The 13359-nt window shown below is 38.7% G+C and overlaps 1 protein-coding gene across 1 annotated transcript in view; it reads right to left on the bottom strand.

Moving 5' to 3' along the window:
* The window catches only part of RAPGEF5 (Rap guanine nucleotide exchange factor 5), a 379123-nt gene that overhangs the window by 143055 nt on the left and 222709 nt on the right, over positions 1-13359 (bottom strand). Inside the window, exon 8 of the mRNA XM_042781600.1 lies at positions 8100-8173. Within this exon, the coding sequence (XP_042637534.1) occupies positions 8100-8173 (74 nt within the window). The remainder of the gene's footprint in view (positions 1-8099; positions 8174-13359) is intronic.

Below are 13359 nucleotides of genomic sequence, written 5' to 3'. Positions count from 1 at the left end.
GGGTTCATATTTGTTGTTTGTACTGCCCATGTAACTCTCTCTGTCTTTCTCATCCTCAATGCTGCCATATTGGTCACTCACATTTGGGATTTTTTTTCTTTTTTTAATGAGGTAGGAATCCTTTGGCAAGTTTTGAATAGAGGATTATAATAGTATGTCGTATATTTTAGCAGGATCATTCCGACTTCTGGGTTGACAAAATACTGTTGCAGATGAGGGAGAAGGCAGTAGTTGAAGCTACATAGGTCTCAGTGTAGGAGATGGAAGCAGCTTGGAAGTGGTAGTGGTGGAGATGGCGAGAAGTGGTTAGCATTCGGATATATTTCAAAGGTAGAGCAGGCAGATTTTGTTGTGTGAGAGTCTCCAAAATATTTGGTCTCAGCAACTGGAAAGATGGAGCTGTCATTTACTGAGATTGGGAAGACTGAGGGAGAAGGTTTGGAAGGATAATGTCTATCAGACATTCCAATGAAGTTGTTGGGTGGGCAGCCTGCAGGTTCAGGAGAAAAGTCCATGCTAGAGGTAAGAATATGAGAGTCATCACTGTGTAGATGGTATTTAAAATTAGAAAACCAAATGAGGTTTCCATTGAAGTAATATAAACAGGGGAGAGAAGACATACAGGTACTGGGTTTAATGTTTGGATATTGGGAAGATTAGGGGAAATCAGAAAAAGAGACAAAGAGGAGCAACTGGAAGAACAAAGTAGGAGTATGTGGAGAGTAGGGAACAAAGTATTTCAAGGAAGAGCAAGTGAAAAACTATTCGATGCTGCTAAAATACTTAATGAGTTCAAAATAACCAACACTGAATTTGACAAAAGTAATCAGTGACCTTGAAAACAATGTTTTCATTGGAGTGGTGGGGACAAAAGCCTGATTACCAGAGAATGGGAAATGACTCTTTTGAGGAGATTTGCTCCATGACATGGGATACCAGCTGAAGAGTGATGTCAAACAGAGTGTTACCTGTTTAAGATGATGGCTATTCCAGTATTTTTATATCATTATTATAATCACCCAGTAGAGAGGAAAATTTGATGATAAAGGTGAGAGGGGGCATTTTCTAGAGTAATGTTCTTGAGTAGAAAAGGCAGGGTAAGATCTACCCTCAGACAGAAACATGAACGTGAATATTTCATCCACTATAATAGGCAGGAAGGTGAAGTACCCATATGCACCCAGGTTGACATATTTGCCAGTGGAAATTCTATACTGATGGTGCTATTTCCCTGAAAAATAAGAATCAAGTTATTAGCTGAGAGTAAGGACTATGGAGAGAAGATGCTACAGGTATGAGAAAAGAAGGACTGAAGTAGTCATCTAAGTTGCAAGGGCTAGTAACTTTTTTTGTAATCAATCAATCAATCAATCAATCAATAACTCACTGCCCTTGAGTTGAATCTGATTTATTGCAACCCCTCCTTGGAATTTCAAGGCAGTATCACTATGGAAGTAGATTGCCCAACCTTCCTTCAGAGGAGTGGCTGGTGGATTTGTACCACCAGCCTTCGGATTAGCAGTCAAATGCCTTAGGCACTATGCCACCAGAGCTCCCTTTTTCTGTAAAGGACCATATAAAACCAAACCCACTGCTGTCAAGTTAATTCTGACTCACAGCGACCCAATGAACAGAACTGCTTTGGTTTCAAAGGCTAAATCTTTACGGGAGCAGACTGCCACATCCTTCTTCCGTGAGCAGCTGGTGGGTGTGAACCACTGACACTTTGATTAGCAGTCAAGCACTTTAACCACTACACCACCAGGGCTTCTAAAGGATAATATAGTAGACATTTTAAAGTTTGTAGGACATGTAGTCTCTGTGACAACTTCATAATTCTGTAGCTGTTGTGCAAAAACAACCAGAGATGATACATAAACATATGGGCATGGCTGTGTTCCAATAATACTTTATGTACAGAAACAGGAGGTGGGCCAGGTTTAGCCTACGGGCCATGGTTTGTCAACTGCTGGCCTAAGGGAAGAGGAGGACAGACTGAGGAAAAGGACTAAGATTGTCAAGCATTAGTAAAGGGCTCACCTAATTTTATTTTTAGACCCTTTTACCATCTTAGCCATCTTCCTTAGGGTGTATTTCTGTTTGTCAGGATCTTAATGGAATCTATAACTTGATACAATGCTAAATAATATGGGCTGATCATAAAGACACTCTGATTTTAATCAATACTAGAGAGGGTAAAATAGCATCAATGGTATTAAGTATCCTCCTTTAAGAATTCAAGGAAACTATTTGGGAGAATTTCTAATCACAAATTATTAATATCCTCTAAATGTTTTGAAACTTCAATGAATTCATCTATGAAATCAATTAATGTGCATCATCTTATTTCCTGATGTTATATAATATGCTAATAACTCTTAGATGAATTGGGAAAAAAACAAATAAGTTTTTAGAAGAAAAAAAGAATTCACAGGACTTAATTCTATTGAACTAGCATCACAAATTTCTTTTTTCTTGAATAATCTGATCTTCTGGTGAAGGAATTTGTAAAATGTCCCTATATTTTATAAAATAAAAAACCACTAACTCAAACTAAATAAATATTAAAAATGCAAGCTTTAGAGGTGGGACTGAAAAAGGTCTCTGTGAATATAAATATTGAAAATTCACAAGAGCTATATAAAGTAACTAAATCAGCAAGCTTTCCTCACTTTTTCTTTAAACTAGTATTCTGAGATGCTATTTCCAATGTATGATATCCCTACAGGGCAGAACAGAACTGCCCCATAAGGTTTCTCAGGCTGTAATCTTCAGAGGAGCAGATCTTCAGGTCTCTTCTGTGAAGCTGCTGGTAGGTTCAAAATGCTAACATTAGCAGTCAAGCACTTAACCACTGAACCACCAGTGTTCCTTTTGAGAGTGACAAGGTGAAGCAATATATAGGGATAACAGAAATAAAAGGACAGGGGTCTAGCCCTTTGTAGTGCCTTCACTGGTTACTCGATTTGCACAAAATCAAACTGTGAAGAGCAGTTCCGATCCCTACATGATACACTAGTTAAATCAATTCTGACTCAGAGCTAAACCATGTGTCAGAGTACAACTGTGCTTCGAAGGGTTTTCAATGGCTGATTTTTGTGGGTGAACCTCTGGGTAGACCTGAACATCCCATCTTTTCAGTTACAAACTGAGAGCATTAACTGTACTACCCAGGGACATCTGCAGGACAGAGGCCCACGGATTTCTTCAATATACTTTCGTTACCCAGCATCTTCAGGACCTGCTGTGTGGTTGTTTATTCAGTCTGATAATCTCTCTCTGCTCCCCAGTGTGGCCTCCGTGGATAACAGAGGGTGTGTGGGGGCTGAGGTGCACAGGGTAGAACATCACAGAGCTAAATAAATTGGCATTTGAGGCAAACCTGTTAACTCTTCTCAGCACTCAGGGCCCCAATGCAACTGGGATAAGATTCCACAGATTCTGATTCAGAGATACAGCCTTTCCTTCTGCCTGTGGGTCCCACATACATTTAAAAAAAAAAAACAAACTGATAATAGTGTTAGCAATAGAAGTGTGGGGTTGAGCAGAGGAAATTTAAGAAGGCTGGGCTCTTGGTTTCTGTGTGAAGTTGAGTTTTCAAGGAGCTCTAAACAGCCTTCATGCCACATGATTAAGATCCCAAATATAGATTGTTCTTTTGTGAGGAAATATACTTTTGTTAGAATCAGATACTTGGGTACACTTGACAAAATAAAATTTAAATACCAAAATGCTGGTACTTTAAAAAATGAGTTTCAGATTAACTTAATTGCTTTGTATTTACTTCATATCTTTTTTTAAAAAAAGGTATATTGCCCTCTTCATATTCTGGTTTCCACATATTTTCTAGATGTATTTTCACAAGATAATCCATTCTCTAGCACTCGTTATATAACAACTATTAAAAAAAAAAAAAAAAAAGGCTTTGAAGGAGGGTTATGAATGCTTCATTCTCTGGAGAACTTGAAACCCAGAGAGATGACCATATATCCCAGATGATTTATAAGGGAAGTCCTATTTAGAAGCACCACACTAACCTGGATGTTCTCAGGGAATCCCTTTCACAGCTCCATAATTTAGTGATTTAATTCAAGAAATCCATGAATTTATTAATATATTTTGGGAGCTTTCTTATGACAGGAGAAGCCAAACAACTAACAACCCACGATCTAGACTTCATATTGCTGATCTATTTATTTCTATGAAATTAATTATGAACAGTTTACCTAACAATGCTAGGCCAAGAAAAATAAAAGATTAATGTGTAACTGTCAGAAGAGTTATTTACGAGTCTTATTTCGAGGTCTACTGCTCTTAAGAGCGAAAAAAAAAATCTCTGTAATGTATTATTAAAGCTATTCATATGATTTTCAGTATTTGAGAAATGTTATGAATGTAAATGAAAAGTCTGTTTCCTTTATAAATGGAGTCACAAAAATGTTGTATCTATTCTTTTATAGTAAAATGAAACTTGGGACAGTGTTCCCTTAGGAAGGGCCACACAGGTGATAAACGAACAATCTTTATGTGACAAAATGTGAAATAGAGCAGTTTTGCTTATGAGAACATTGACTGCATTTCCTTAACTTTAAAAATCACCTTTTCTGAAACACCATGCAAAAATTGCTATGGGAAGAGAAACAAAGGTAAACAAGACCACCTTTTATGAAAGGACTTGCACACCAACAGAATGATAGTCAAATGCAGAGCATTTGGATAAACTCTTACTGATAACTACATAATACATAGCAATTTAATTAAAAATTACACTGTGAATAAAAGTTCGTAAAACAGAGGAAACTTACCTCCCCCTCTATTTTCAACAGAAAATTCCAAATGACAGAATTAAAAAACCTGATGAGTTGGGACCATATATTACATTACTCAATTACATACAACCTATTTCCAAAACAGATAACAGATATGAAGAATACTTTCTAGGAAAACTCAGAAGACAGTTCATACTAAACATAGTAATATTCATCTTAGGGCAGCAAGTATTTATTTTCTCAAATTTCTTCACAGAGAAAAAGAAAATTATGAAAAAGCACTCCCTGATTTGAAGAGACAAACAAGTCCTTGGATAACTGTAGAAAGAACTAAGAAGTCTCCACAACAAGAAATACACATGATGGAAAATGTGACAACAAAGGCACGATTACTAATCCTCAACCAGAAAACTGGCCTAGTTGCTGTAAACCAACCAAAAACCAAACACTGCTGTGGATTAGACTGTGACTCATAGCGACCCCTCCTTGGGTTTCCAAGGCAGAATCTCTATGGAAGTAGATTGTCCAACTTTCCTTCCAACGAGTGGCTTGTGGGTTTGAACCACCAGCTTCTGGTTAGCAGTCAAGTGCCTTAGGCACTACGCTACCAGAGCTCCCAAGTTGCTGTCAGGCAGATTCCAATTCATTGAGACCCCATTTGTGTCAGAGTAGAACTGTGCACTATAGGGTATCCAATAACTGATTTTTCAAAAGTACACCACTAGTCCTTTCTTCTAAGATGCCTCTTGGTGGGTTCAAACCTCTAACTTATTGGTTAGCAGTTGAGCACATTAACTGTTTGCAACACCCAAGGACTCCTTACTGAGTCCCCAAATGCCACTATTACAGGCCTCAGTCACCATGCTGGGACTTTATGAAACTTTATAAATCTTTTGGTGAAAATCCCCTCATTTTCAGGTCCCTGGGTAGTGCCAATGGTTTGCTCTTGATTACTAACCCAGAGGCTGGCAGCACAAAGCAACTCAGAGTGACCCCACATAACAGAGCAGAACAGACAGAGCCCCCAGAGTTTTCTAGGCTGTAATCTCTATGGAAGCAGATCGCCAGGTCTTTTTCTCATGGAGCTGCTGGTGGGTTCTACCTGTCAGCCTTTCAGTTAGTAGCTGAGTGCTTAACCACTGTGCCACTGGGGTTTCTTCTGTAAAGATTACAGCCAAGGAAACCCTATGACAGTGCTACTCCATAACACATGGGGTTGTCATGAGTCAGAATCAATGATGGCAAAGGTTTGGGGTTTTTTGGGGTTTCTTCTTTTCCGCCCTCTCATTTTATATGTGAGGCAATGGATTTCTAGGGTCTCCACTTTACAGAAATGAAGACCAAGCATGCCAGGCACTGTCCAGAGCTGTAAGGACACTATGGTGGCACCAATGTCCAGTCTCTCTGGGGTCAGTGATCATCCAAAGTTTTCAACAGCCTAGGGACATTTTCCCCACAGTAATATATCTCACCATGTAATGAGAAGGAATGAGAAATCAATTTCCACTCAACATGTGTAAAATATATTCAAAAGCAAAGACTGTAATAATGCAATATTTATTTCATTTACATTATTTATTTATACATATGGGCATAGAGGTACTCAATCAATTATATGTATATACAGCAGGCATCAAATAAATACATTTTATGTGAAATTACACATATACGTATACAGAGAAATATGGAGACACACTGCCCGGCATTTGTGCAAGTTTCAGTTTCTTTAAGTTCACCTCACATGACTTAACCTACTGATGAGTCTACCCAAAACATCCGTATACATGGACCTGCAGAATCAAACTTTCTCCAACACATCAGCTGCAAGTAACAGCTCTCTTCCTCCCTACACGGCCTGGGTCTGTAACACCCATAACCACACCTTCCAGTGAATTTAACTTGACTTGCAACCCTAAAGAGAATCCACTCCTGATCTAACTACCCATTCACATTTGCTTTCTACATGTCTGTAGATGTACGGTTAGGTCAAAATTACTGAATAAAGCCACAAAGCCTGTGTATCCTTTAGAGAAATAAAATTACATTAAAACAGATTTTCCTCTATAGAATGAGTTCAAAACAAAGAATAACAACCAGGTAAATTTAGAAATGTTTGACTTACTAATAATTTAATGATTTAAGAAACCATAAAGAAAGTGGCAAATACTTTGTACTGGGGAATACTTGCCTAGGTTTGCTTGGAAACCTGAAGTACAATTTCAATATAAACGTGTGCATTACACAGTTCCAATATTACTCAAAATAATTACTTATACGAATTTATTAAAACAGTACAAACTGTGAGATCTTGACTGAAAAACATTTATGCAATTATTCTGGCCAGAATCAACATTTAGAACTTTAAATGTGAAACACAATGGGTCAACCAGGTTAAAAATCATTAAATGTTCTATTTTTATATGAAGTTAACAGCTGATAATACTGGAAGGTCCAGTATCCTCATGTTACAACAGTACTTGGAGGTTAGTTGCTACCAAAAGTATATCCATGCCATAACTTAGATATTGGGGGTGGCACAGAATCTTTGGCAGGTGGGTATCACACTAGGCAAGTCCTAGCAGGTAGTGCTATCAGTTAGATGATTCTCCCCTGCCATCCCTAGGGGATGGTCTAAGTTAAGGGTGTCCCCTCCTCCTGGTCTTCCATTCATTTTTCTTTGCTTTCTCTGGGAAGTGGGGACAGAGAGGATACATCTCCCTATGTGACTCTCCTCCAAGAATCAAATTAGAAATATGACTAGCACATTAGAGACTGTCTCAGTTTCTAGTGCTACTGTAAAGAAATACCACAAGTGTTAACAAACAAATTTATTTTCTCACAGTTTAGGAGGCTAGATGCCCAAATTAAGGACTTTCTCTCTGTTAGCTCTGCGGGAAGGTCCTTGTCTCCCTTCGGCGTCTATTCCTTGGCAACCACAGTGATCTTTAGGTGGAATGGCACCTGTCTTCCCCCATCTGTTTGCTTAATGCGTCCCTTTTACATTTCAAAAGAGAATGACTCCAAACACATCCCATATTAACATTTTCCTTAACATAACAAAGAAAATCCATTCCCAAATGGGATTATAACTAGAGGCATAGTGGTTAGGATTTATAACACATATTTTTGGAAGAAACAATTCAATCCATAATAGGGACTTTCTTGGGAAACACTTTTATATAAAAATTAAGTACTTTATTTCTAGTAATATGACTTCATCAACAGAATACAAAGTGTAAAAACTCCCATCATTTGAGTGCACTTGCACTGTCCCATCACTCTCAACACTAAGACAGAGTACAACATGGACTGTCACAGAATTCTCCATACCTGAGACTCTGGAACACCTTCTGCTTCTGTCACAGCTATGTGTTTGTCATTGTTTTCTTCATCTTGTTCAACTGCTTACAAAAAAGAAAGAAAGAAAAGAACATTAAACAAATGTAACATCATTAGAAAGATGTTTCAGTTAATTTTCTTTCAGATAGCAATTTGGCAGAAAAAATTAATTTAGGTAGACACATAACATGTAAATATCAGCACTATTTTTGTGTTACTCAGATGAAAAATGAACTAATACAATACCACTGGGCATTTTTCATGTACATTGTCTTATTAATTTAATGACAATGAAAATACTTCTCAACACTTTTCTTCACCTAATTCCATCCAGATAGCTCCATATCAGTATTAACCTTCACCAAAGTGGGAGCTAGAGTATATATGAAGGCTTCTACCAATTTCACATGAAAAGTCATATTAAAAAAAAAAAAAAAAATTATATACATCAACACCAAAGGAAGCAGCAGTCAAGACATCAGACAACCTACTGCACCAGGCGTATCTGTTCCAAAAGACCTCTTTCAAGTGCTAAAGAGTAAAAATGTCCCTTTGAAGATTAAGGTGAGCCTAACCCAAGCCATAGTGCTTTCAATCGCCTCATATGCGTGTGAGAGCTGGACAATGAATAAGGAAGACTGAAGAAGAGTTGATGCTTTTGAGCTGTGGTACTGGCGAAGAATACTGACAGTACCATGGATTGCCAAAAGAACTAACAAATCTGTCCTGGAAGAATTGCAGCTGGAATGCTCCTTAGAAGCAAGAATGGCCACACTTCATCTCATCTACTTTGGTCATGCTTTCAGAAGAGATCAGTTCCTGGAGAAGGATATCATGCTTGGTAAAGTGGAGGGTCAAGGAAAAAGGGGAAGGCTCTCAATAAGATGAATGACACAGTGGCTACAACAATGGGCTCAGGTATAGCAAGGATTGTGAGGCTGGCACAGGACTGGGCAATGTTTTGTTCTGTTGTACATGGGGTCGCTATGAGTTGGAGGCAACTCAATAGCACCTAACAACAACAACACACACACACACACACACACATAATATGGGTTGCTGAGGCAGTATCTCTACAGAAGTAGATTGCTCAGTCTTTCTTCTGAGGAGAGGTTCATGGGTTTGAACCGTCAGCCTTCTGGTTAGCCTTAGGTACTACACCACCTGAGCTCCCACATATATTGTTGTTAGGTGTCAATATACAAATTCTACTCATAGTGACCACTTGTGACATAGTAGAACTGCCCTATATTGGCTATAATCTTTATGGAAACAGATCACCAGATCTTTTTCCTGTGGAGCCACTGAATGGGTGTGAACTGCCAACCTTTTGGTTAAGTACTGCTAACCACCAGGGCTCCTTATATGTGTGTGTGTGTGTGTGTGTGTGTATAGTATAAATAAACATATATATGCACTGCTTTTACTGACAGTTTACATTTCATATAATAAGAGAAGCAGAATGCTGTATATTTGAATTGCCTGGGGCACTGCCACCACAAAATTGAATGTCTTCCCTGAACTCTCTAGCTTCCTCCTAGTCTCCAACTTCACACTGATACTAAACACTAAAACATATTACTATCCACATCTTATCCAAGCACAGTATTTGATTACTTTTCTCTTTATACAACTTGCTCTTTCCTTTGAACAAATACTTATTGAGTACCTACTATGTACCTGGTACTGGGATGACTTCTGTGGACAAGACAGACAAGGTCCTGACCTCATGAAGCACACATACTAGCTGGGGAGGTAGCCAATGAACAACAAGTACTCCTACAACTAATATTCTTAATTTAAAAAACAGAATAATTAAAGAACAAAAAGAGTCTTAAAGTAACAAACAGGGAAATGAGAAAAAAAACTAACAGTGGGAGGAAAGTCACTGTAGAGAAAAGGCCAGGGAGAATGCTTCCTTGACATGATATTTGGGATGAGAGTTGAAGGGTGAGATGGAGCCACTTATGGAAGGAGAGAATATGAAAAAGCCTGGAGAGAGTACTGAGCACGGTAAGCCTAGATTTTCAGTTGAGAACTGCCAAACGGGCAGAGAGGCCATAGCTTCTGACCTCCTCTAACCCCACAAGAGGAAGATAGTAGCCCAAGGCCTATCTCTGCAAGGCCAGATATGCTGCCTTCCTCCAGCCCTTTCACCAACCCTAACACCAACTGTTCCTCCCGCAGCACCCACTACCTCTCTGCTGGGTTCAATAATTCGTTGCAGTGGCCACACAGAACTCACAGATTATGGGTTTATTACAGAAGCACCAGACTACAATTCAAGTTCAGAAATGCACTCAGTCTCCTGCAGCTGGCCGTCTCACTCAGCAGCCAGTAGTCTCAGTAGCACATTGCTCTCTTAGTAGAATGTATCTCTCAGCCACCAATGAGAAATTCTTTCTGCCTCTAGGAGGGCTCCTTTTGAGACTGGCAGAGTGGCCAAACTAACCAATCCCAACATTAGAATTCTACACATCTGAGAGAGAGCAAATTTCCCAGAAATTACTTTGTGCTGCTCCCAACAGAAAGAAATATGCCAGGTGGATAACTTTAACAATCAGGAGCTACTCGGTTGCTCATGGCAAATTCCACCACAGAGTTCACAAAGACTTATGGCTAGAAAAAGCCATAGTATGTAATTTACTACACCACAAGAACACAGAGAACCACTGAAAGATTTTAAATAGGAAAGTGCATGATTTGATGCACTTTGATGATTTTCAAAAGTCCTTTTGAGTTTCTTTGTGGAGAATGGACAAGAGTGAGAGCAAGAAAGCCAGTTAGGTGACTAGTGCTATTGTCATGGCTAGAGATGACAAGGGCTCAGAATAGGCCATGAGCTGAAGGGACATGGAGGATCTGAGCTGTATTATTACACAGAATGAGTACAGCTTGACAATGAATTGAAAAGAGGGGGAGGAGAAAAGGGAGATAAGAGACAAGAAGCAACAGTTATGCCTTGTATTCGCTATGCTATTTATTCTCTTTGCCGTCTTAGTTAAAAGCAAGTAGCAACAGACCAACCTAACTAATAGTTCACCTGCTATACTTAAGGATTCAGTGTGCATTATTTTAGAAAACAAACCAAACTCACTGTCATAGAGTGGATTTTGACTCGTAGCAACCCCCATGGGGTTTCCAAGGCTGTAAATCTTTATGGAAGTAGATTGCCTTATCTTCTTCCTGTGGAGCACCTGGTGGGTTTGAACTACCAACCTTTTGGTTAGCAGCCAAATGCCTTACCAATTGCAGAGCTCCTTATACATTATATTATGTACTTTTAAATATTATGTCCTCTGCTGTATACTTAAAAAATACATTTATTTCATGTACCTTTTGCTTTAGTATCTTTTATATACTTATGGTGTGGTACTTTACCATGGAGCCCACCTACAATGCTGTGTAGATAGTACAAGTTCTGCAAACGCTAACTGAGATTGACAATTCTTCCCCAAGTACCAAAATGGTACTACCTGATTATAAATACTTATAATAAGCTATTCCTTTTTATTATTGTGATTTGAGTGCAAATTTACAGAGCAAATTCACTTTCTATACAGCAGTTCACATACTTTGCCTCATGACATTGACTACAATTTACCCCAATGCAACAGCTCTCCTCCCACTTCCTCCTGATAGTTACACCTCTTCCTTGTGTCCATTCCTCCATGTACTCCTGCCCTGAGTTGTCTCCCTGTGCATAAACAGCCCTTCTTTCTCCCATGATTGGGAGTGTATTTCCAAGGAGTGTATCTACCTTAGGTAAATGTTCAACTCATATGCCTGTCTTTTGTTTGGCTAAAAGCCACAGGCATGGGGGTTCAATTCCAGACCTGAAGGGCAGCTAGGGGCCAGAGTCTCAGTGGTTCTACCAGGCTCTTTCAGACCAGCAAACCTGGTCTACCCACTTTTCCCCCCCAAATGATTCTGAGTTTTGTTCTACATTGTTCTCCCTCTCTATCCAGGATCTCCTACATAGATCCTCCTCCAAGTGGTTCACAGTGGTAGCCAGGCACCATCTAGTTCTTCTGGTCTCATAGTCATATAGGCTGTGGATTGCATGGTGTATCAGTCGCTAGGACTAATTTTTTCCATGAATCTTTGGTTTTCTTCATTCTTTGGTCTGGATGAGGAGAGACCCATCGTTGCATCTAGATGGCTGCTTGCAAGCTTTTAAGATCCCAGTCACTACTCACTAAAATAAGAGCTACTCATTTTACAAATAGTTATAAATGAAAAAGGAAAGGAAATTCTTCTGTTCAACTCCACAAAATAACTAAGATACCACCAGCAGGGCCTTTAAAGCAAGGTAGGGATAGCAGAAATAGGTGGATACTTCTATTTTCAGCAAAAAGTTCCACTCATCCTTGTTCTACTTTTGCCTTGTTAGAAGGCAATTTAGGCATAAAGAAAAACTTTTTTTTTCACTGAAAAAGTGGAGGCAAGAATGCAAAAATATAATAAAATATAAAGTTGTTGTTGTTATGTACCATCAAGTCAGATCCGAATCACAGCGACCCCTCCTTGGGTTTCTGAGGCAGTATCACTACAGAAGTAGATTGTCCAACCTTCCTTATGAGGAGTGGCTGGTGGGTTTGAACTGCCAGCATCTTAAAATCCACTTAAAAATGCAATAGATAGAAGTAAGGAAGTTTATATAACCAACTGAAATAATGTAAAAAAAGTCTTTCCTCATCCTTTAATGGAGAATAATTTCCTGGGAGAGCAATTTGGTAATGACTAATGCAAAATAACCTCATCTAAAACACCAACAATACATTAATTAGTAATTGTAATTAGTAAAGTAAGTGTAATTAATACACTTAATTTAGGCATTATTTGAATTTTTGCTTTTTAAAGTTTTAGTTTAGAAGATGTTTTAGAATATTTTCACTTAGTGATAAATTCTTCACTGGTCATTTCATGTTCTTGTTTTGAAAATAACAATATTCTAGGTACAGGCATTTCTAACTCTGACTGTGTTATACAAGAATGTAGAACAGGCAGGACAATGACCACAACTTCAAGACTGAGTTTTAAGCATAATTCTTAATACATATTGTGGTGCAATGGCTTCCTTTTTGCATATGATCTCTCTAGTCATGGTTTTTAATTTTGCCAATAACTGGCTGAGCTCTGGTAGCATAGTGGTTAAGACACTTGCCTGCTAACCAGACAGCTGGCGGTTCAAACCCACCAGCCACTCCTCGGAAGGAAGGTTGGGCAATCCTACTTCCATAGTGATACT

The sequence above is a fragment of the Orycteropus afer genome, unplaced genomic scaffold, assembly GCF_000298275.1.
Source record: "Orycteropus afer afer isolate SDZICR_OR568_19922 unplaced genomic scaffold, OryAfe1.0 scaffold00008, whole genome shotgun sequence".
Taxonomy (NCBI): Eukaryota; Metazoa; Chordata; class Mammalia; order Tubulidentata; family Orycteropodidae; genus Orycteropus; species Orycteropus afer.
The sequence above is the reverse complement of the archived record's forward strand: the minus strand, read 5'-3'. Positions and strand labels throughout refer to the sequence as shown.